Here is a 24,755-nt window from a genome sequence, read left to right as displayed (position 1 = left end):
GGTTTTATGGGTCATGTCATAACTTCTGTTTTATCTGCTTTGGCTTGGATCCCATGGAAAGCCTCCCCCCTCCTCTGCAAAATGCTGTTTCCTGGGGACAGGGATTCCCCAAGAACAGCATGAGAGAGGTGTCAGTGGTCTGCCACAGGTGGGGAAAGCTATGAAAATTGCCACCCATGGCAGAAAATTTCTGTTGTATACAGCCCTTTGTTTTTAACTGCTTTGAGTGCTCTTGAAGTGGACACGTGTGAGTAAAATCTTTTACGTATATAAAAGTAGCTATACATTTCAAACATTTTCTAAGCATTTTTGTGTATATGTGGTAGGATAGCTAAACTAGTGACCTGATTTGAGGGCTGCTGATTGATCTAATCCTGGTGTCTATACTTTATTAACAACAAAGACACAGAACATATCTATCCTACTAGATTCATTACATTAGTGTTGCCTAAAAACTAGCCAGATAATTGTATTGTCCTCTAAATGACAACAAGAATGTCTAGCAAAACTCTCCATAACCACAAAATCCTGCATTAAGTGTTTTGGGGTATGGCAGGAGAGGCATGAAGCATAAATGTTTAGCCAAAGCATGATCTCAAGTATACTTGCTTGGAAATAAGTTCCAATGAATTCGCTAACTCTGGTTTTTAATAGGGTCTAGAGGTGCAAAGTATCAGTTTATTCATATATTTATTCATTTATTTCATTGTTATATATAGTGGTCTCCTTATTTTGAATTTTAAATAAAACATGTTCCTCTATCCACTGCACTGTTCAGTTTGTCCTAGGGAGTTGCCTTAGAGAAGAGTACATATTTGTTTCTCATTGCTTTATTTTTTTAAATACAGAGCTACCGACAACCTGCAGCTTTCATAGTTACACAGCATCCTCTGCCAAACACTGTGAAGGATTTCTGGAGATTAGTTTATGACTATGGGTGTACTTCTCTTGTGATGTTAAATGAAACCGATTTGGCACAGGTCAGTTCTGAATGCTTACAGAGGGTTTTTTGCATTAAAATCATGGTTTGTCTAGAGACACACTCGTGGTAGAATTGTTCCTGAGCCATACCTCTTCAGAAGATGAAGAATGCTCCCTCATGAAAAAAGCCTATAGATGCGACGATTTACTTGATGGGAAGATGGAAGGGTTTGAACCCTTCTCACTGACACCAACCTTCCTATGTAGAGGGAGTTTTTTCTGTGAAGAGTCTTCTGATATGTATAGTCTGAAATCTGGAAACAGTAACCACATAAGAATTTGGGAACTGTGTATTTACAGCAGGGTCATCAGATCTATTAAGCATACAAGTATGTTGAGAATTTTGAAAAAGGATAGAGGACAAAATGACTACTATGGGAGAGCAGCCTATCACAGAATAGCTGCTGCAGCAGGGAGGTGGGATGAGTTCTGTGAATGGTTTCAGTTTCCAAACTGAGGGAAAGATTTTCACTCCCCTGACACTGTTTGAGGTTTCTGAGCTGAGAAACGTGGGAAAGTCCATGTCTGTGGTCAGGTTAAAGGCCTTGGTGGGCTCACTTAGGATGAGTTCAGCATCCTCAAGTGCCCTTTTTTTCTGATCTATTCAAGACAATTTAGACTTTATCCTTAAAACTAAAGAACAAATGGGCACCATGAAATACATCAGAGGTCACTATGGCACCCACTGCCACCACACTGGGAACTGTTTTGAGATCCTCCAAGATTACTTCGACACTTAGAGTCCATTCTGAAGCACATCTCACTAACTAATGGGACTTGCTTTATAAGGTCAAAATAACTAGGTTGGCAGTAATCCCATTCACTGGAACAGTTATTCTAAGCTAAAACAGGACCTGGGTTAGAATGCAATGAGTATGTTAATTATAATATTGAACTTTTTCATGTTAACTTTTTCACTTCTTTCAGCACTTCAGCCAATTTGGCCATCTTTGCTTTGACAGACATGGACCAGCATAGTAATTTCCTATCCTGCAGCCTTTTGGAGTTTCATAACAATCAAGCTATTATTATTTTGATTAGGTAAAAGGTAAAGGTTCCCTTGCTCGAAAGCCAGTCGAATCCGACTCTAGGGTTGCGGTGCTCATCTCTGTTTCAAAGCCGAAGAGCCAGCGCTGTCCGAAGACATTTCCGTGGCCATGTGGCCGGCATGACTAAACACCAAGGCACACGGAATGCTGTTACCTTCCCACCGAAGTGGTACCTATTTATCTACTTGCAATTTCTTGCTTTCGAACTGCTAGGTTGGCAGGAGCTGGAACAAGAGACGGGAGCTCACTCCGTCATGCGGCACACTTGGGTCTCGAACTGCTGAACTACTGACCTTCCACAGCCTGCAGTTCAGCGTCTTAATCACTTGAGCCACCGCAGCTCCATTTTTTTTAGTTCAGTGTACCTATTATATTAAGTCATTATTATTAACAAAAATAGATACAGTAATGCAATTTGTAATGCTTGTTACAGTTTAAATACACTAATTTCATATGTTTTTCAGGGCTGTCCCCAATATTGGCCCGAAGAAGGAATGTTGAGATATGGTCCCATTCAGGTGGAATGCATGTCTTGTTCAATGGATTGCGATGTAATAAACAGAATTTTCAGGATATGCAATTTAACAAGGGTAAGGAATATATTTCTGACTGGCAGAGAAGCCCTGCCGTTGGGCTCCAGTCGGCATTCTCTCCTTCATCTCCTCACAGCAGCTCTCTGTGCTTTTCCTAAGTGTCAGGGATGCCCCAGAACAATGTGGCATAGGGGACTGTTTTTTATGGGACTGTAACAGGAATGAGGTTTTGGCAATAACGGTGGATCCAACGTTGTGCATAATGTGCATGGCCATATTTTGATTCTTACTTTATTTGCATTCATTCAGTATGTTTGCCAAGCCATTTCTCCCCAAATTAGCCAGGTTAATAATAATGTCTTGGAAACACTAAGTAGTTTATTGCAGTTTTGTCCCTTCTTGACACTGTTACTAGATTGGATCCAAACTTCTGTAAATGGAAGGAGATCACAAAAGCAGATCTTTACTGTTTTCTTTTCCTAGAAGCTCCCTGTTATCTCCCTGTTCGCAGCACTCCCTTGACACTCTGCAGCAGCTTTTTGAGATCTCTGGTCCCATTCACAGAAGCTTCATTCTAAATCATTCTTTCCTTATTAGTTTCTGACAAGGTGGGGTTTTTTTGGTTTGTGTTACTATTCTTTGTTTTAAATTAATTGTACTAATATGTGCTTCTTTATGTTCACCAGCCTCAAGAAGGCTATTTGATGGTACAGCAGTTCCAGTATCTGGGATGGGCATCTCACAGGGATGTGCCAAGTTCCAAACGGTCATTCCTGAAGTTAATTCTTCAGGTTGAAAAGTGGCAAGAAGAATGTGAAGAAGGAGAAGGTAGAACCATTATTCACTGCCTGTAAGTGTGAATTAGCATTTTCTATCATATATTTAATTTTCTTCATATTGCAAGATAGGCTTCATCAAGATCTGAGTTCTAAGTATGGCTGAAGGCCTAGAATGCTGAATGCTTTCAGCTTTTGAGGGGGAAAAGGTTTGTTAGAAGTCTGGGAGTGTTGTTAAATCCTATAACATGTTTTACCATCTATGTGTGACACAGTTACTGGCCCCATACTTGGCCTCAGCAAATCTGATCACACTTATCTACACTAAGGATAACATGAGCTGAAAATATACCCAAAAATATATTGTTGGTAATTTTTGGGTATATTCGGCATCCCAGAAATATTCAGGAATTACCAGGAAGATCAGGAGCCAGCTTTCATTTTCTCCCCCCCACACACATACACACACTTTGTTTCTGTGTATGGAGGGTTTCTATGGGCTTCTCTGTTGCTTTTCTAAATTTCAAATGAGTCTTGTAAGTTACAAGCATTTTTTTCTTTGCCATCTGTCCTTTGGGTTCCCTTCCCAGTTTCTTGCATGGAGCTTGCAACAATCCGCCCCCCCCCCTTGCTTCTTTGGATTTGTTCTGATTCCATGCTTTGAGGCTTGGCATCAGTCCTGTTAATCTTGAACTGCCACAGTGGCGCTGGGTTCTTCTGGACATTCTGTACACTGCAACTGATTGTGCTGGGCTTGCAAAAATGCCCCCGAACACACACCTTCAGTTTGTACTGCAAATATTCTTTTGTTTGACATTAGTCATCTTTTGCTTCCATTGCCACAGTGGCACTGGTTCTGCTGGGCATTCTGTACACTGCAACTGGTTTTGCTGGGCTTGCAAAAATGGTCCCTCCTTCAGGATGTACTGCAGAGATTGTCTTGCTTTGGCACATTGGCTTGTGGTTCTGCTGGGATTGCTGAGCTCTGCAATGGTTCTGTTGGACTTACTATTTGTTCTCAGTGACTGCTACTTACAGGCATGGCTTTTTGCCCTGGAATCAGCTTACAGGGCTTTTTTCCTCTCTTCCCCCCCTCCATAGGAAATAATGGAGAACAGCTGGGGGCACCCTGTTCAGGGGGCCATAAAATTGGACTTCTTGATCTAATTGACTTGAAGCCTGAGGTTATTTCAAGGACAGGCACCAGCAGCTTTCCTGCAATTTTGGTGCCAGTACCTCTAAAAACAACTCCCGCAGCCACCCAGAAACCTTTAAAAACAACCGTACCTTTGAAAACATCTCCCCCAGCCATTCCCCATAGGGATTAATGGACCTGAAAAATTTGGAAAATGCATTTTAGAGTTATACTGATTTGTATCAGACAATAAGTCTTCTTGATCTTGTATTGTTAAATGACACTGCAACACACCTTGAGCCCTTTAAGGAGGAATACGGGGTACAGTAGAACATTCTCCTGTTTCCCTAATCAAAGTAGATTTTGTGTAAGCTTTCCCAAAATCTGTTTTACAGTGATTCTCAGGGATCTACAACTGAAGACTCTTTTCTGTCAGCTGAAATTAGCAGGAGTATATGAACAAGATTTTGGCTGATTCTCACTTGACATTTTGTACTGTAATATGCATACTCTTGTGCTTCGTTGAGTACAGAGATCACATTCCACTTTAGAAAACATACAAGTGGTAATCAGTCCAAGGTCAAACTTGCCACTTGTAGAGACAAATGTGCCAAAGCACTAATGAACTTAGAACCATTTACCACTCTAGCCCAGTACACATGACAGCCTCACACATTAACTGGACAATACCACATTAAAACTTTTTTTAAAAAAAAAACACAGCTACCCAGAAACATCAGCCTTCATATGCCCTGTAATCCTAATCTTGTGATGGGGTTCCTTGACATTCTGGGTGGCATCTGATGTTTAGATGCCTTGTGAGGGACTGCACCTCCTTAAGGATGATCTTCCTGCTTGAACATAAACTTCATAAAAGGGCCCTATACTTCTGCAGTTGATCCTGTGGAACACACTATGCCTCTGCTACAGTATCGATGTCAGTTCCCAAGAATGCCAGGCCTCGTGAGGGACACTGAGTCTTCTCAGCTGCCGGAGGAACCCTGAGTTCCTCAGCCAGCTCCCCATAAATGAGCCAGGCACACTCCCCAGAGTTACTGGGACCAGCAAACAAGAAGTCATCAAAATAATGCGTAATTTTAAAATGAACTGGTCTTCTGTATCAGAATGAATGCTAACATGGTGGTAAAATATTCAAAAGCTCTACAAGATATGGGGAGAGTGTTATCAAAATTAAAGTGCCCCTTGAACTGAAAACCCAGCAATTCATAATCCACTAGATGCAGAGGAAGAAACCTGAAAGTGGACTTTATGTTACACTTTCCTAGACAGGCTCTCATCCCACAGGATCAAACATGCCTACTGCTGAGTCAAAGGATGCATACTGAATTGATCATAGCTCTCCTTGTATACCATCACTCACCAACTCTCTCCAAGGATATGATGAATAGTATATAAGCCCATACTCCTCCAGGGCCTTCTTTGGCACTACACTGGGGGGAGAGATCCTCAAATTGTTATTTGACAAGGTTACAGGGGGTCATTATTCTACCTTCATGCTTATCCTTTAGTAATTTATCTCTAACCGCATGCTCAAGGCCTGTGACTGACTTCAAGGTCTTAATTTTGTAGAAGCATTGTGGACCAGAATAACAAATATGAAAAACAGCACTAAAACCTTCCCAGCCACCACATCCTGCTTATTGGGGTACCTACCCTACCAAAGTTTAGGGTATCAAGCCATATTGGGCTGAGGGCCCACTGATGATCCTCTACCAGTGCCTCCCTCCTTAACCCCCCCCCAAGGGTCACTAGGGCCATGTCCTCTTCTACACCTTGAGCATACTGACCCTGTATGGCTTCCACTCCACCAATTGCATGTATGACAAAAGTGGCATTGCTTCCTGGAACATCCCCTGGCAGTGTTGAAATCCCAACAAAACAGCCTTGGTTGAACTGACTGCCTGTTGCTGCCACCTCCTGCCCACTATCAGAGTATCCTCCTGTGAGGGAGGGAACAGCACCCAAGCATTGGCATCAGAGCTGTTGATTGTCCTCATATCAGGCCACTTCAGAGTCTAATGCTGCCTTCATCTTGAAAGTCTCATCATAACATAGCTGATGTTTTCCAGTATACTCCATATACTTTATCAAGGCTGAAGCAGTTTCAGGCTGCACTTGAACCACCACCGTCATATAAGTATTGTAAGTGGTGAGCCAGTTGTCCCAACACTTCTCTGCTGACCTTTTCCCAATGCTTTCCTGCCCTGTAAAAAAACTAGGCTGCTGGGCACCCCGCCCAAGGCCCTCAGTTTGCACCACCAACTCTAGCATATTAGGTTCCTTTCTTCATTGGAAGATAGCTGTGTGGGAGGTCTCTTGGCAGGGGCTGCCTTTTGGCAGGTCCACCTCTCTCCTGCAGCACCCCCTTCTTTTACAAAGAAACAGCTTAATTAGTTGCCTGAGGAGCTACACTTGAACTCCAGCCTCTCTGCTCCACTGACAGTTCTACTAGACCAGAAGCACCCCCTTTGAAATATTTTTGTTTTAGAACCCTTAATTTGTTGGTGCTTTTTTTGACTATACATTAACTCTGAATACCTAAGAACTATTAACTATGCAAAGCTCTTTATCAGTTATGCTCAAACTCTGTAATTAAATGCAACCTATAATCTATTATACAAGCACTGTGGTGCACCTTCAATAATTAGCTGTGCCAACACCCCTTAATTAGTGTGTGTATTCAACACCACTATATAGAAATTCCAAAACCAACTATACCTAAACCCTCTAATCAACTATGGAGAAAACCCCTTAATCACTTTTTTAAATGTTTTAAGCATGTTTTTATTTTAAGTTTTTTATTATTATTAAAGCTTATATACATAATCTTACATTAAATCATTGTACAATCATTTTACCCCCCTCCCTCCTTATAGTATCTTCATATTTTTAACCATGTGCACAAATTCTTCATTTGTATTTGGATATTTGGATTGGCTTCCCCCCTTTCCACCCATTCCTTATATCCCACCCATTTATTTGTAATCTTTTGACATTTCTCTTCCCATGTCTCTTCAGTAATTATCTGTGCGAATATATCTGATTGTACGCGTTCAAAGACATAATTATTCCATTTTTCCATTGTCCATTTGTGCCTGTCCCTCCATCCCAATGCTATTACAGCCATCCCGGCTAAAACCATAATTTTAACCCCTTAATCACTTTATGCAGAACAAACCTTTTAGCAGAAAAGACTTTTAACTATACAGAATTAACTATGCAGAAGAAAAACTACTTAATAAAGTTATATGGGGAAAAAACCCTTGATCAACTATGAAGAAAAAAACCTTATCAACTATACAAGAATTCTTTAACAATACAGGAACTCCCTTTTTTTCTGAAGCAAAAACCCCCAGTTAATGTTACCAAATCCTTACTGCACAAAACCTTTAACCAACAATACCAAATGTTATTACGAACTCGACAAAACCTTATTAATTTAACAAAACCACACATTGCACATATTTATTTATTTATTTTTAATAACAGCTCTTTAACAATGTTGGGATTAATTTTTTGGCAACTGCTAGCACTTAAAAGCCCAGTTGCCTTTAACTACAAAGGCCTATTCTGAAGTGACTCCCACCAAAATGCCACTGCTTGTGCTAGCAGCTGCCACCCTGCCCAACAAAGGTGAGACTCTCAGCCCACCACTCAGTACATTTTGTGCAGCAAAATTCCCACAAGTAATGGCTACCACCTGAAACTGAAACCAGACTGAAGTCAGGCTGATTGGCTAGCTGGGGGAAGGGGCTACTACACTGCACAGAGACAACCTTAATGTAGATTTAAAAGGGGGAACTAGAAAAAGAGAGGCATTTAAGGAGGGGGACAGAGTGTCGTCGGAACATGGCAGACGCAACTTATTAGAGCTCCTAATCCCCTCTCCTGATAAATCGACATAACATTGCTACATCTTTGAAAAACTTTCCCCCGAGAATGGGTCGAACCTACAAAACAAAAGCGCAAACGAAAAAGCCAGAATCAACAATCGCAAAAGTGTTTTTCCAGACTAACAAATCTTCCATGGCAGAGATCTAACACCTCTCCTAAAATGGCGACTGCCACGTCTCCGAGGAAGCTTGAGACTCCAAACAGCAACACATCCATTAATAAAAAAGACCTTTTGGATCTTAGAGAAGACCTTTATCGATCTCTCACTCAAGCGGTAGCTGAATTAATACAACCTATAAACAACAAGCTCACAGATCTGATGAAAGATCTAAAAGAGACTTCTAAAATCGCTGAAAACAATGCGGAACTTTGTACGACTCTTCAAGAGGAGGTAAGACACTTGCAATCCTTTGAAAGTAATACTAATGCTCGTATGCTAGCCTTAGAAAAGTGATGGCGTCAACAGAACCTTTAATTTTGTGGATTCGAGGAAGGCGTTGAAGAAAACACTGACTTACCTTCCTTTATAGCCTCCTGGTTGGCTCAAACACTAAAAATGGAAGAAGGGGTAGCCCCAACTATAACGCAAGCCTACCGATTAGGTCCTTTAGCAAGAGCAATCAAAGGACACCCTAGAGACATCTTGGCCAACTTTCTTTATCCCAGATCCAGAGATAAAATCTTAAGGGAAGCAAGACTGCAAGGCCCCCCTGATGCATAAAGACAAGAAAATCCTAGTTCTCTTGGATCTTTCAGCTGAAACCCTGGAGAAAAGAAAATTATTAAAATTCTTTGCGAATAAACTCTTTGAAACTAAAGTGAGATTCCGATGGCGCCCCGCTTCAGACATCATTGTAGTTAGAAATGGAGTACAACATCAAGCCTACGATATAATGTCTGGAAAAGCTCTTTTGAAAATATGTGCAGTTCATCTCACCTAAGAAGAAGAACAACAATTTACAGACTGAGTCTCTGAAACTTGATATTAGAACTTAATCTGCTGACTGTATAAGATGCCTGAGAGTTGTTATGGTAATGCCTTTACCCATTTCTATTACTGATTTTATTTTTCTGTAATATTGGAAGCCCTTAAAGCATTTGGTATTTATATATTTATATATTTGATAGTAATTTCAAATTCAAGTACCTTTTATTGGCATACAATATTAGAAGCATTTCCCAATAATACAATCCAAAAGTATAACTGATAGTAATTACATGGTACAAATTTATTTCGGTGAAAAGCTTAATTTTTTTATTATTATTTCTATGATATTAATTACTTTGAAATTTTGACTACTTATATTAACCCATTATGTTTGTAATACCTGAAGTAAAGCACTATTTTATTTTATTTTATTAATGCACCATTTTATATTAATAGCTAAAGTAAAGCATTATTTTATTTGATTATTGCACCATTTTATATACAGATAGCCAAAGGCTAGATATATTTTCTTTATAAATATTTCAAGTTTATAGTAGCTGAAATAAAGCAATATTTTGTTTTTCCTATACCCTTTTTATATTTAAATGAATATATAAAATAATAGCTGAAGTAAAGCATTATTTATTTTAGTAATGTAGTACTTTATATGAAGAGGCTAGATGTATTTCTTTATAAAACTGTTTGATATACTGAAGCTGAAGTAAAGCATTAATCTATGTTATTATTCTATTTTATATCTAAATAGCTAGAAAGCTACTTAATACAGTAAATACTGTTTTAATATCTTTTATTTATTTGTAATTGTTTTAAATTATTATTAAGAAATCTATAAGAACCATTAAGGTTCATTAGTTCCTAAACTGTGGTCTTCCAACTACCTAACAATTTAATCAATGATTTTATTGATGTTGAATACACCCTGTCTTAATTGTTACTTTGAGAGACTAACTTTTTAATCCGTTTTACTTCCTATTTACCCCATGAGTGTGGAAAGTTATACTTATGTTTAATAAGAACTTAAGAACCCTTGGAGAGGGGAGAGGGATGTATTTTGATACTTTTTAAATAAAAATAATGTGTTCTTTCAAGGCAGGGTGACTTAAGTGTTACCCCTCTCTCTAGCCATTTGGCTTGTAGAGACACTAGACTTTTACCCTAAGTAGGGTTTGTTAAATTACCTCTAGTTAGAAAGAGGTTTTTTCATAGTTCTTATTGTCTTTATAAATAAGTTTCGCCATTTGGCTTGTAGAGACACTAGACTTTTACCCTAAGTAGGGTTTGTTAAATTACCTCTAGTTAGAAAGAGGTTTTTTCATAGTTCTTATTGTCTTTATAAATAAGTTTCGTTTTGTTTAAATTTCTTTTATAGCTGGCAATGACTCATTTATATAAGGTTACATCTTGGAACTGTAGGGGATTGAAAAACCCTATTATAAGGAAAAGAATTTCTAACCTAATGAAAAAGGAGAGACCTAATTTTTTATGCCTCCAAGAGACCCATGTTAAAAAATCAAATAAGAACATTTTACAAACTAACTGGTTTTCTCAGTGTTTCCAAGGCAACAGGTACATCAAAGGCCAGAGGAGTAGCCATACTCATCTCCAAAACTACTATATTCCAATGCCAACAAGTGAAAATTGACCCCAAAGGAAGGTATATCTTTGTACAGGGTCTTTTGGATGGCTCCCCTATAACGGTGGCCTCCATTTACGCACCTAATTCTACACAGATTCCATTTATAAAGGAAACGTTCCAAAAACTTTTAGACTTTCAAAAAGGCCAAACTATTATAGGGTGTGACTTAAACTATTTAATTGACCCTAAATTGAATAGGACATATAAATCTAAAAAAGGAAAAGAAAGAAATACAAACTCAACCCCCACAGAGTTATATGATATTGTAGAACAGTTTCAACTAATAGATGTGTGGAGATCCTTAAATCCTGGTGATAGACAATATTCTTATTATTCTCAAGTACACAACATATAGGCCTGTGACCACTCTGATATATAGGGGTCAGTTAAAAGTTGGGCCATTAGGCTAGCAGGGGGAGATCGAAAGTAAAGCCGAAGCCAATATTTGATCGTAATGATCCAAGCCCGAGATTCTACCAAGTGAAGACCCAGCTCCTTGTAAAGAGCAAAGAGTGACACTGAGTTGGAAACACCAAGAATCCTACACAAAAAGCTGGAGTAAATGCTCTCAACTCTCTTATTGAAAGACTGGATCCAAACAGGGATCCCGTATAGCAGACGAGATATAACAATTGCTTGGAACATCTTAAGCGCAGCCGGTACAAATTGGTTGCCCTTTTGGAAAAAAAACCGAATTAGGGCTGCAGCCTTATTCTAAGCCATTGTCAGGGAGTGTTCTCTATGCGAGCACCAGCTTAAGTTGTATGAAAATAGCACTCCTAAGTACCAGAGGGATTTTACTTGCTGTATTTCTCTTCCCGCTATTGACCAATGGTTACATTTCCATGATTTAGAAAAAACCAATATTTTTGTCTTGTCAAAGTTAATGGAAAGGCAATTCCGGGAACAGTAAGCATTAAACTCGGATAGAGAGCGTATGAGACCAATCCTTGTAAAGGAAAGGATGGCCGCATCATCCGCGTAGAGCAAAACCGGAACTGCAGTCATGTTTAATTTAGGCGGATGACCATTTACCCTATCCAAGGAGGATGATAAATCAGAAATAAAAAGGTTAAAAAGTGAAGGGGCAAGGACGCACCCTTGTTTAACCCCCTTAGAAACACTTATTTCCTTGGTGAGGGAGCCTTTATTGTCAAACCTCACTTGACAAAAATTGGCCGTATGCAGCTTCCGAATCAGAAATAAAAGGCGCTTGTCAATCCCTAATTTGAGAAGTTTGTCCCACAATAGAGATCTATTGACAGAGTCGAAAGCTTTACGGAGATCCACAAAAGCTACATAAAGTTTACTGCGCAGATGACGAGAGTACTTTTCAGCTAGAAAAGCTAGAGTGGTGCAATGGTCAAGAGTGGATTGATTCTCTGTAAAACCGGTTTGCTCTCGTCCAGGGAGATTCTGATCTGCCATCCATTTAGACAATTTGAGAAGCAGGTGTTTGGCGTATAGCTTCCCTAAAATGGAAAGCAAGCTAATTGGTCTATAATTGTCAATGTTGTTGGGATCCCCCTTCTTAAAAATCGGGACGACAACAGCACTCAGCCAAGAATTAGGAAGAATACCAAACTGATCGATCAGAGTAAACAGATGGGCTAAGGAACGCGACCACCATTTATGTAAGGTTACATCTTGGAACTGTAGGGGATTGAAAAACCCTATTATAAGGAAAAGAATTTCTAACCTAATGAAAAAGGAGAGACCTAATTTTTTATGCCTCCAAGAGACCCATGTTAAAAAATCAAATAAGAACATTTTACAAACTAACTGGTTTTCTCAGTGTTTCCAAGGCAACAGGTACATCAAAGGCCAGAGGAGTAGCCATACTCATCTCCAAAACTACTCCATTCCAATGCCAACAAGTGAAAATTGACCCCAAAGGAAGGTATATCTTTGTACAGGGTCTTTTGGATGGCTCCCCTATAACGGTGGCCTCCATTTACGCACCTAATTCTACACAGATTCCATTTATAAAGGAAACGTTCCAAAAACGTTTAGACTTCCAAAAAGGCCAAACTATTATAGGGTGTGATTTAAACTATTTAATTGACCCTAAATTGAATAGGACATATAAATCTAAAAAAGGAAAAGAAAGAAATACAAACTCAACCCCCACAGAGTTATATGATATTGTAGAACAATTTCAACTAATAGATGTGTGGAGATCCTTAAATCCTGGTGATAGACAATATTCTTATTATTCTCAAGTACACAACATATAAACGAAAATCGATTTTTCATTAACCACAAAATCTTTATTTAACCAAATTACTACTTCAAGAACAATTTCTGACCATTCTTGGATTAGTTGTACGCTAACAAACTCTGTATCAGATGAAAAAGCACCAGTGGTCTTTTGATACACTTTTTCTTCAAAACTCAACTTTCCTTGCTGAAATAAAAAAAAGAAATAGCGGAATATTTTCAATTTAATTCTGAATGTGGAGTCTCCTTTGATTTTGTATGGAACGCAATCAAAGCAGTGATTCAAGGTAAAATTATTTTATTGGCTTCCTCCTATAAAAAAGAAAGATTAAAATTAATCTCAGATCTCCAACAAAACATAAAGGCACTGGAAATAAGACATAGTAAATTTGGAGGTTAAAAAATTCTACATAAACTTAACCAGGAACGAAAGAAACTTGAATTATTGGAAACTTCTAAAGTCTGTAAACAACTATTTTTAATTAAACAAAAATACATAACTAAATTTCCTAGATATCTATGACTATTCAGAGAGTGAACCAAAAACTTAATTCAAACCTAATCCATGCAACACGTACTGCAAATGATCACCTCCATACATCCTCCCGTGATATTAATTCTACTTTTTTTTGAATTTTTTCAAAAACTATATAAATCAGGTGAACCTCAAAATGAGGTCATACAAAATTATTTTTTAAAAAATTAATTTTAATATTCATTTATCAGAAGATCTCAAAAATTGTATGGACCAACCTATTACAGCAGAAGAACTTTATAGTATCATTGGTAAAGCTAAATCCAACAAAGCTACAGGAAGAGATGGAATTCCCAGTGAATTTTATAAAGTCTTTAAAGATGAATTACTTTCACCTCTATTAAAAGTTTGTAATGGTGTTATGAAAGAAGGTCTATTACCAAAAACATGGTCAGAAGCCAAAATAATAGTTATTTATAAATCAGGTAAAGATAGACTAAATCCAGCGTCTTATAGACCAATCTCCATTTTAAATCATGATTTTAAATTATTTTCTTCAATTTTTGCGTCCTGTCTAAATAATATAATAAGCCATTATATACACCCTGACCAATCAGGTTTTATTCCTCAAAGATCAATATCGGATAATATACAAAAAACTTAAAATCTAATTGACTATAGTAAAACCCAAAAGATTGAATCTCTTATACCAAATGCCGAAAAGGCTTTTGATCACGTGGAACTCCCATTTTTGCAGACAATATTGCAACATATGAAATTTGGCCCAATTTTTTTTGCAGGTAATCAAATCAATTTATAAATGTCCAATTACTCAAATTAATATAAATGGTTTTAGGTCTGATAACCTTGTTTTTCAAAGAGGTACTAGACAGGGTTGCCCCCTGTCTCCCATCCTTTTTGCTATCTTCCTTGAACCTCTGGCTTTTGCTATTCGCAATGACAACAAAATAAGTGGTATTAAGATAGGGGGCAATGAGCACAAATTGAGTTTATTTGTGGATGACTCCATTTTTTATATATCCAATCCTGATTCTTCATTGAAGTATTTAATGCAACACAGAAGCATACAGCAATATCTCAGGATATTCAATCAACTATGAGAAATCTGAAATATATCCAATATATTTATTAACCCATAATAAATCATTAATAACTAAAAATTCCCTTTTCAATGGGTTTTTAAATCTTGGAAATATCTAGGGATTATCTTTCCTTTAAATTTTATTGACATATTTCAATATAACTATAATTCCTTATTATCAGATGTAAAACTCTCTCTAGAATGCTGGCATACATAACATTTTTCTCTTTTAGAAAATGGTCTGTTTAGACCTTTATAAAAATAAAAAACTTCTTTCTAAATCACAACTTGAATTTAAAGGAAAATTTGAAATACCTTGGATGCAGTATATGCAAATTAATCATCTAATGCATAAACTAGACTTTAAAAATTCACTTGATTTTATCCCAATTTGAAATCTTAATAAAAAGCAAAACCCTTTCATTGAGAGGCCTAATCTCAATTTTATACCAACTTCTTAGTAAAACTTCTTGGGAGAAACATATGACATCAATCTTGGCACAAAGATTGTTGAGTGAATTGGGAGTTAACACAGTGGCAATCTATATGGTCAAATAGTTTATATACTACTTGTTTATTAAATGTTAAGTTACAAAACTATAAGCTATACACACGTTGGTATATGACCCCTTTACTTCTTTCTCATATTTATGCCTCTTCAACTCCCCTTTGTTGGAAGGGATGTGGAGAGAGTCATTTAAACACTGTTGGTGGGATTGTCCCATCATTGCAAAATTTTGGTAAAAATTTTTAGAATTGATCGATAGAATTCTTAATTGCGATATCCCTATGACCCCTGAATCTGTCCTTTTGAATTTTTGGCCATCTTTACGGCTAACTAAACTAAAATCAGAAGTAGCTTCACTCTTATTAAGTGCTGCAAAAACATTGATTGCCCAAGTTTGGAAACTTGATAAAGCACCTACGATCCGTCAATGGTTTATTAAGGTATGGGATTTAATTGTTATGGACAAGTTAGCATCACAAATTTTGATGGCAGAAGTAATGCGAAAGAAAAATATATTTTTGGAAAAATTGTTTCCTTTTTTCGACTATGTTAATAACACAGAAAATAAAGAGTTGTAGCCTTCCAAAGAAATATATGGATATAATTGTCTATTGAACAAGTTGTTATTGTAGTTATCTATTTTTATTATTCATTTTGTTTGTATGTTATTGTATTTGTATAATAAGGCTTTTTACTGTAGAAATCCTATTGTAACATTGTGTTTTGTTATTTTGTATATTGGAAAATTAATAAAATAAAATATTTTAAAAATTAATAAAATAAAATATTTAAAACATATTAAAAAGAGAGAGAGCGGCATTTAAGAGGGGCAGATTGAAAAGAGTGTGGTAAACTCCACCAGAAACCCGCTGAAACAAGAACACTAGCCCACCCAATCCATGCACACACACACTACATACACACACTTCTTTCAACGCCCTTGGCAAGTGAGCAACCACAACTTATCCAAGCAAGTGACGAGGCAAGCGATCTAGCAGGCAAAGCTTCATCTCCACTCCTCAGCTGTGCTAGTGAAAGCCTGGGTGGGAGGGGGTGTGGGTTTTCTGAATAGCCACTTGCCTCCCCATTAGCTGGAGACTCCCCAGTTCTAACCAAGGCTGCTTTGCGCCTCCTTTGAAAGAAGGGATCAGGGCAAACTAATCCACAGTACTAATGCTTTGAAAGGCTCATCTGCTTCCTGGGAGGCATATAACATTTTCTAGCTAGTTCCTTTCCCTTTTTTAATGAAATCTGTTGCTTGTCAGTAGAGCTAACAACACCATGTAAGACTGCAAACGTCACATTGGAACAGGAACTTTTGTAGCCAGTAGGAAACTTGGAGTTCATTATATTTTATCGGGATTTCAGAGAGTTACATTTTTATGTATATGTTTAAATTACATATTTAGTTAATAGCTTGGATCCTACATAGAATTTCTGCAGGTGAAAAGGGGTGATTTTTGCCAGTTCTCCCCTCTAATGGGAGACCTCTGATTCTCCCACAAGTTATTCCTGGAGGTCCCCCAGCTCCCAAGAGCTGCACTTTCTGGGTATTTCAGGTGGTCATAGGGCGATCAGCAAAAGTTGCCCCCCCCCACTTGTGTGTGCATGGGAATTCTAGGTGGGATCTAAGCAAACAGGTTTCATGTTTTATCAGTAGACGTTTCATGTTTTCTTAGTTGAACTTCGCCCTCACTTTTTCTGAGGTCTGTCATATATTTTGTGTTCTATCTTATGCATGGAAAAAATGGTTTTTTACAACACATTAAGGTTCTGTTTGTGCTTAGGAATGGTGGTGGACGAAGTGGAATGTTCTGTTCCATTGGCATTGTAGTGGAAATGCTTAAAAGACAGAATGTTGTTGATGTTTTCCATGCAGTAAAAACGTTACGGAACAGTAAGCCAAACATGGTAGAAACACCGGTAAGTTCATGGATTTGGAATACTGTTTTAATTGGGCAACCAATGAAATTAAGAAATACTTATCTTATGAAAAAAGTAACCCAGGTGGAAGCATTCTTCCATAACAGTTACATTAACTGTAAAAATTTCAACATAATAATTATTATATTTTAATAAACTATAAATCTAAGTAAAGGTAAAGGTTCCCTTGCTCGAAAGCCAGTCAAATCCGACTCTAGGGTTGCGGTGCTCATCTCCATTTCAAAGCCGAAGAGCCAGCGCTGTCCAAAGACATTTCCGTGGTCATGTGGCCGGCATGACTAAACACCAAGGCGCACCCTGTACTTTTCCCCACACAATGAATGCCTGAAGAAATGCAAGATCTTTCTTTGTATATGAAACACATATGGCTTTGGTTAGCCTCTGCAAGTCTCAAAACACTAATTGAAACAGTCTGTTGCTGTTTCTTACTGTATTTCCATGATAGACACTATCAAGACACTATTGGCTATCCATAGACATAATTATGGTAATTGTGGAAGAGGAAATGGTTGGAGAGCACTAAGGAGAGGAACTGAAAGGCCACTTTAGGGAGGGCATGGAAGCAAGGGGCAGTCACTTCCTTCCAAGTGATTCTGCCCTTTCCAAGAGCTATGGTGATTGTATGGCCTGAGTCTTTCTGGCAGTCTTTTCTTCCAGAAGTCAACTATGAAGATCTTGGTAGAAGTCAAAGATTATTTTTGGGCATTACTAGGTGCAGGCAGATGATGAGGTATGCAAACAATACACACACACCCTGACTTGTCAATTTATTGGCAAATAAGGATGTGCCGATGGATTCTGAACTGGAGACTTCAGGAGGGTGATTGTAATGCTTGTCTTGCATTGATGGTTATTATTATGGCTACTGAAACACATACCCAGCTCTGTGGCATCTCTAGGGCTAATTCAAGTTACCTGTAGGCCAAACGTAACCATAGGTCTTTACTAGTGTTCACTACAGGCCCTTTGGAGACTCAGAACATATATGGTGTTATTAGCAATAAACCTTTTACCTAAAAATCCCAAGTGATTGTGTAGGGGTTTCCAACATTAAGGGTTGATATAGTGGGGGTGGGGGGTATAGTTAATCCACTGCAATTTTAGTCTGCAGTTACTAAATGAATGGAGTTGAGAGTTTTCAGTGTCATGTACTATGTGAATGTCCTGACTTGATCTCATACACAGCAGCTGTTCAGCTGGGTAAGGAAGTGAGCCAAGAAAACCAGTGTAGCATTGTCACCTGCCCTACATTCACCAAGACGATCAGATAACTAGACTGAACGGAACAGTAAAACCTTTCAGAACATTTTCCCCACTTCCTGCTAGCAGTTCGTAGTTTCTAGGCTATGATTATGAGGGAGAGGGGATTTTATTTTTATTTTTTTCAGAATAAAGAGAATTAAAGAGAGACAGTGTCTTATCACTCATCTTAGAAAGGATCTGATTATCTTTTCCTCTCAGACGGCAGGCCTTGGAGGAAAACCCATCTTTTAGAATCCATATCTTTGCACAATCAAGCTGCAAAGCTATACATCCCTGTTTACCAGCTCATTGAATTTCAAATTTCTCTCTCTTTGACATTAGGAATTTTTTTACAATTGCCAAAGCTGGCTGTACGTTTCATTCAGATTAACACCTTGCTGTAGTATTAAGATGTTGGTGCTAAGTGCTAAATACTGTTTGACTGTGTAAAATATATGTTGTCTTTTTCCAGAGGATAAATTCTTCATTGATAAGCATATGGAGCAGAGGTCCATCAGTGGCTATTAGCCACAAGGTATAGCTAGGGGCTCTGGGGCAAGTGATGCTCTGTCTTCTTGGTGCTTGGGGGGGGGGTCAACAGTGGGAGGGCTTCTAATGTCCTGGCCCCACTGCTGGACCTCCTGATGGCACTGGTATTTCTGGCCACTGTGTGACACAGAGTGTTGGACTGGATGGGCCTTTGGCCTGATCCAACATTGGCGTCTCTTATGTTCTTATGTTCTTATGATAATGAAAGCTGTGTTTTGTAACTGGTGGAACAGAACAACAAATCATAGGGAAGCCAATACACTTATTATCTTCCCGGCTAGCTGTCTTAAATTATGATTAGATCTCAAGCCATAGCTAGCAGTAAATTCCTAAGATTTACCAAAAACTGCACATAGCTAAGGAAAACATACTTTAAAATGTCATGACCCTCTAATTTTTCCCCTCCTAGGAGCAATATCGTTTCTGCTATGATGTCGCTTTGGAGTACCTTGAATCGTCTTAGTGTGAAAGGAGAGATGCAATTATGTGAACCAAATAATATGAAACTCAATAAACTGTATTTTGGCATCGGCTGTTGAGCCTGTGAAGAAAGATTTTAGTGAAGGGAAGACTTAATTTTTCAATGCAGAAGTATTTTTCTTAATAAATGGTGTACCTTAATAATGAAAAAGAGGACTATTTGTTTCCATGCCTGTATGCAGTATGAGGATTCAGTGCCACATAAATAAGGAGGAGCTGAGGCAGATCACGTCTGTTGCTCTAGGTAGGACTTTTAAGTGTTTGTATATTCAGCTGTCTCTCAGTTACACTAGAGTCACCATCTGTTGCATGTATCGATTTCTATACGATATTTTATTTCTCTTTGTTCTTAATTTGATAAACTGTTAAAAGTAAAACAAAACTGTGCAGATCGATAATCTCTGTAAGTACCACGTGTTGCAAGAAATATATATATATATATATGTAGAGAGAGAGAGAGATGTATGATAGATAACTGGCTTATTTTGTTTTTAATGTGCAATGATGGCCTGATCACAAAGTTCTTTATAAAGAAATCTAAACATAAGCCAAAGACTCAAGTGTAAATATGTCAATATGAAAAAGAAAGCACATTGTATTTATTTACTGACATTCCTTCTATGATGGCTGAACAAAAACATTTTTCCCTCTTGGAAAGCTTTTTTTTTTTTTTTTGCTGAAATCAAGTGTAAACGATTTTTGTAGATTATTTTTTGTATGGTTTTTGTGTAAGTAGAAAGAGCCTTTTTATGGGTAGACCAGAAAACATTGGTATAGTGATCTCTTGTGTGTGTGTAAATGTTTGTGAATGAAATTCATGTCAACAGCTTGATTACCGAAGGTCTATATAGGACCGAAATCGAAACCTCTTTCTCAAAATGTATAGTTTTTACTATAGATCAAATGGAAACTGCCTTGCTTATGGCCTTGCTTTTGACTTGCACAATGTGAGAAGTAATTTCATTATAATTTTTAAGGGAACAATGCTTTGAAGCACACAACAAAAAAAGCAAGATATGTTTTGTTAGAAGAATAATGGAAGTAAGCCAACACATTTCTTTTACTATTGATGGATTGAAGATTATATTTAGCATTGGTGGCAGAGAAGTGTGTGCAACCTTCTCCCATGCCCATGTTTGGAGACATTTTGAAAGATTTTACTCCAGTTGACGTTTCAACAGGCAAGTCCCTTTGCTGTTTGAAGACTGTTCAGCTGCAGTGGAAACTTCCTGAAACTACCAGCTGCATACAAACTTCCTTCCCACCCACAAAATAGTAGTTTAGGGTTGAAGTGACTGGAACCCTGTCCCCTGACAAAGCAACAATTGAATGGCTAAATGCCAGAGTCAAGCTGTAGGTATATAAAATATCCATGTTTTTACTCCACTGTTTGTATTCACATTCATACCCCTGGACCTATTTTGCTAATGAAAATCATTCATTCCTTTATCCTATTGATTTTTATGATCAAGAATAAATGACAAGGTGCTTATAAATACTCATGTAAAGTGTGAATTAAAGAATTTTTTTTAATTAAATGTAGATATCCTGTTGTTTTCTGTTTGAATCAAGCTCACTGTAATTGAAAGCTTTGTTCAGGAAGCTCAAGGCCAAATGGCAAACATATGATGGAAGTAGAAGCTTTCATCAGTTTCCTTCCCGTTACTGTGTGAAGGTCCACTTGAGGTCCAGTGACCTTGAGAATGCTGGACACTGAATTTGCCAGAGCATGATTGTGGATGTAGATGAAGTTATAGTTCAGGAAAGGAGCATTAATACTTTTATTGAATATATCCAAAAACTTACTCAAAGTATTACAGGGTTGCCACTTTCTGGAAAGTCGCGGAAAGTCATGGAAATGAAAACTGGTCAGGGAAAGTCAGGGAAATTGTGATTAAAATATATTCAAGCAGTGGATTTTTTACCTGATGCTACAAGAGCATGATCCGTTCTTGTGACAACTGGAATAGAGAAGTGGCAGAATATAAGTAGAACTTAATGATGCCCTTTCCCAACATTTTAGATAGAACGTAATTTTTAGTGTACCTTAAAAACAATAGCAAAAATGTTATGTCATTTGTTAGCATTCAGAGTTCACTTGAATTGAAATTTGTATCGGTGTAATTTTTGGTGCAATTGCAAAACAGATGTTGCTGCAGTTAATGTTGAAAGAAGCTGATATTAAATCTCTTTGACAAATATTTTTGCAGTCGAGACTTGTGTAGTTGTAGAGTGGAACCTTACCTTGCATTAATGCAATAGGACCAGTGTCCCCTCTAAGCGGAGTTAGTGTGAGCTAGCTCACAGTTTTTTAGCCTCCGGCTCACACATTCTTGTCTTAGCCCAGGAAGGAGGGCTCCGGAGCAAACTAATTTACGCAGTAGCCAAATCGCTCGCTCACAACTTTCATGCCAGTAGCTCACGAAGTAGAATTTTTGCTCACAAGACTCCACAGCTTAGAGGGAGCATTGACCTATTCATTTTTTAACTTGTGGTTATATTTGAATGGTGGTCAGGGAAATTGACAAATGTTGGTCAGGGAAAGTCAGGGAAATGAAAAATAAAATTTTAGTGGCAACCCTGTATTATGCTGTCTGTAACAAGTATTCAGTATAGACGAGTTTCTTTTATTTGCATTATCTGTGATTGTGACACTCTATACTTGGGTCATCACAGCTCCATACACTGCTGCCTGCCCATCTTTGCCCAGCAAGTCATTTTTTTCAAACATATCTGTCTTGGAAGCTGCAGCGGGGGCAGTTACTGCTCTATATAGTTCTGTGTTTGTCCAAATAAGATCAATATTCATTAATTTCATTAGCCAGAATATTGGCCAAATTTGGGGGGAAATGTAATTTTTACCCTGCTGTTCCATTTCCACATTTATATGCCAAACAGAATTGCACAGGCCAACAATATTATAGAGTACCATTAGCAAACAAAAGCATAAAATCTCAACTATAATTACTGTACATAGGTATAACTTTTATGGCATTTTGAATTGATCTCGATGGTCTAGAAAACTAGAAATTCATCCTTGTGATATAATAGGAGGAGGAGGAGGAGAGTTGGTTTTATGTCTGTTCCTCTCCCCACAATAGACACTCTGTGAGGCAGGTGGGGCTGAGAGAGCTGTGATTGACCCAAGGTCACTCAGCTGGCTTCATGTGGAAGAGTGGGGAATCAGACCTGGGTCTCCAGTTTAGAGTCCTGCCATTCTTAACCACTATACCAAATTGGCTCTCACCAAACTACACCAATGTGCAGTGGCTCCACAGCAAAAAAAAAATACTGTTGGTTGGCTTTGAAAATCTGGAAAGCTAATATTTACTTTTGTCAAATTTCTTTTGCCATTATTAAAAAAAATCACTTAGCAAACAAGAACATGAAATACATTGTCATTTTATCTGTGTCCCAATCAATCATGCTTAATGAGCTCAGACAATTACCTACCATCAGGTGGTTACTGTCATAAACATAAGGGCCGAAAAAATAATTTCAGTGTATGGAGAAATACATTTTACTTTAGAGGCTTGGACTGTACCAAACCTTTACCTTGAAAGCCAAAGTGATGTGGTGGTTAAGAGTGTTGGACTAGGATTTGGAAGCCCCAGGTTAAAATCCTTGCTCATGCCATGGAAGCTTGCTGTGTGATGCTGGGCCAGCCACACACTCAGCCTAACCTACCTCCCAGGGTTGTTGTGAGGATAAAAAGGGTGAGAGAAGAATGATATAAGTTGCTTTGGGTCCCCATTGGGGTGAAAGGTGGGTATAAATGAATTAAGTTTTTTAATATATATATATATTTCCCCTCTCTGATAGCAGAGAACAGGTGCAAGGGGGTGGATCAAGCCTCGCCTAGCCCAATGCTTTAGAAATGCTAATGCATCCCTGACTGGAGACAATGGGATGGTCAAGTCACACTTCCAACTAGAACACAATGACACCTAGCAGGAAAGAGAAACGTTGGAGATTTACAATGCTAGAAATTCTTTCCCTAGAATATTCAGTAATAGCATCTTTGACCTACAGAAGGGGTGGGAAACAGATAATAAAACCCCTTGACATGGAGGGGGAAGCTGTCTTTTGCTGATTCCACCTAAGGAGAAGGAGCTATTATACCTGGGCTCCTGCTGACAGTCTCCATTGCCATGTGGAGGCTGGTTGCCTGGATCAGAGTCACTAAGGTAATGAGAAGCTTTTATAACAGTGTAACTTCTAAGTTAAAGAACCTGCCTTAGAATAAGATCAGCTAGGGCACATACAGAGTAAAGTATGGGGGAATTGCACAATTACGCCTTTCTTTTGCTGTCCTTTGTTCAATCTGTTGCTGTTCTGAGAATATGCTTGTGACAGTTCAGTCAGTGTATCTTATGTGACTTAATAAACACAATAACTAAGATTCAAAGAATAATTTGTCAAAGTTGGGTGTGGTGAATGAGGGGCAGGTGGCACATTTGTAATGATGGAAAACATCTGAGGAGTCACCCAAACTGGGAAATGTTGATTCTACAACCAGGAGTGAACACATGGCATCTCTTTGATACATTAACACCTTTCAGTAGGCCAAATGGGCATGGTGTGCTGTTAGGCACCAAAACCTAAGGCCCAGATTGGTTAAGGTCTTATTTGACGTACATGTGGAGAATCCTGGAAAGCAGCTGTCCCTTTTGTTTGGTTTTGTCTGTGTGGCTGCATGTGAAGCTATACAGAAGGACCATCACCCACTTTACACACACACACAGTTGCATCTCTGTAAGAGGCAGTGGCATGCTACCCAAGAGGAAGATCCAAATCCCACTCAATGGGTGTTAGGGAGCAAAGGAATGACTCCTGGCCCAGCCTTTGAGCAAGGCTGCGTTTCACTAACTCACTGGAGGGTAATACGCCTGAGTGGAGAGTGGTTGCTGAAGAGCTAGGCAGAACCATAACAGGAAGAGAATGAAGCCATCTCCATTAATCAGAGGAAAAGCGTCACCTTCAAAGGCAGCCATGCAAAAATGGAATACAAGGAATGCAAGTTTGTACAGCTCTATACAATTGGCTTTTAACTAAACCTATTTCTTTGTGTAAGAACTTCTGGACAAAATCCATGTTCCTATTCCATGCACCTCCGTGTTTAGTCATGCCAGCCACATGACCTCGGAAATGTCTTTGGACAGCGCTGGCTCTTCGGCTTGGAAACGGAGATGAGCACTGCCCCCAAGAATCGGATTCGACTAGCTTTCAAGCAAGGGAAACATTTACCTTTATTTACCTTT

General features: G+C 38.4%; 1 protein-coding gene across 1 annotated transcript in view; it reads left to right on the top strand.

Annotated features, from left to right (window-relative positions):
• Nucleotides 1–19,791, top strand: part of PTPRK (protein tyrosine phosphatase, receptor type K) — a 492,629-nt gene extending 472,838 nt beyond the window's left edge. Inside the window, 6 exon segments of the mRNA XM_015416770.1 lie at nt 849–980; nt 1,621–1,629; nt 2,495–2,620; nt 3,250–3,413; nt 17,067–17,202; nt 19,424–19,791. Coding sequence (XP_015272256.1) covers nt 849–980; nt 1,621–1,629; nt 2,495–2,620; nt 3,250–3,413; nt 17,067–17,202; nt 19,424–19,477 — 621 coding nt within the window. The 3' untranslated portion in view covers nt 19,478–19,791.
• The last annotated feature ends 4,964 nt before the right edge of the window (nt 19,792–24,755 follow it).

This window comes from Gekko japonicus, unplaced genomic scaffold (genome assembly GCF_001447785.1).
Source record: "Gekko japonicus isolate JY-2015 unplaced genomic scaffold, Gekko_japonicus_V1.1 scaffold92, whole genome shotgun sequence".
In the NCBI taxonomy this organism is placed as follows: Eukaryota; Metazoa; Chordata; class Lepidosauria; order Squamata; family Gekkonidae; genus Gekko; species Gekko japonicus.
Note: the sequence above shows the minus strand (reverse complement) of the source record. Positions and strands in the feature narration are given on the sequence as shown.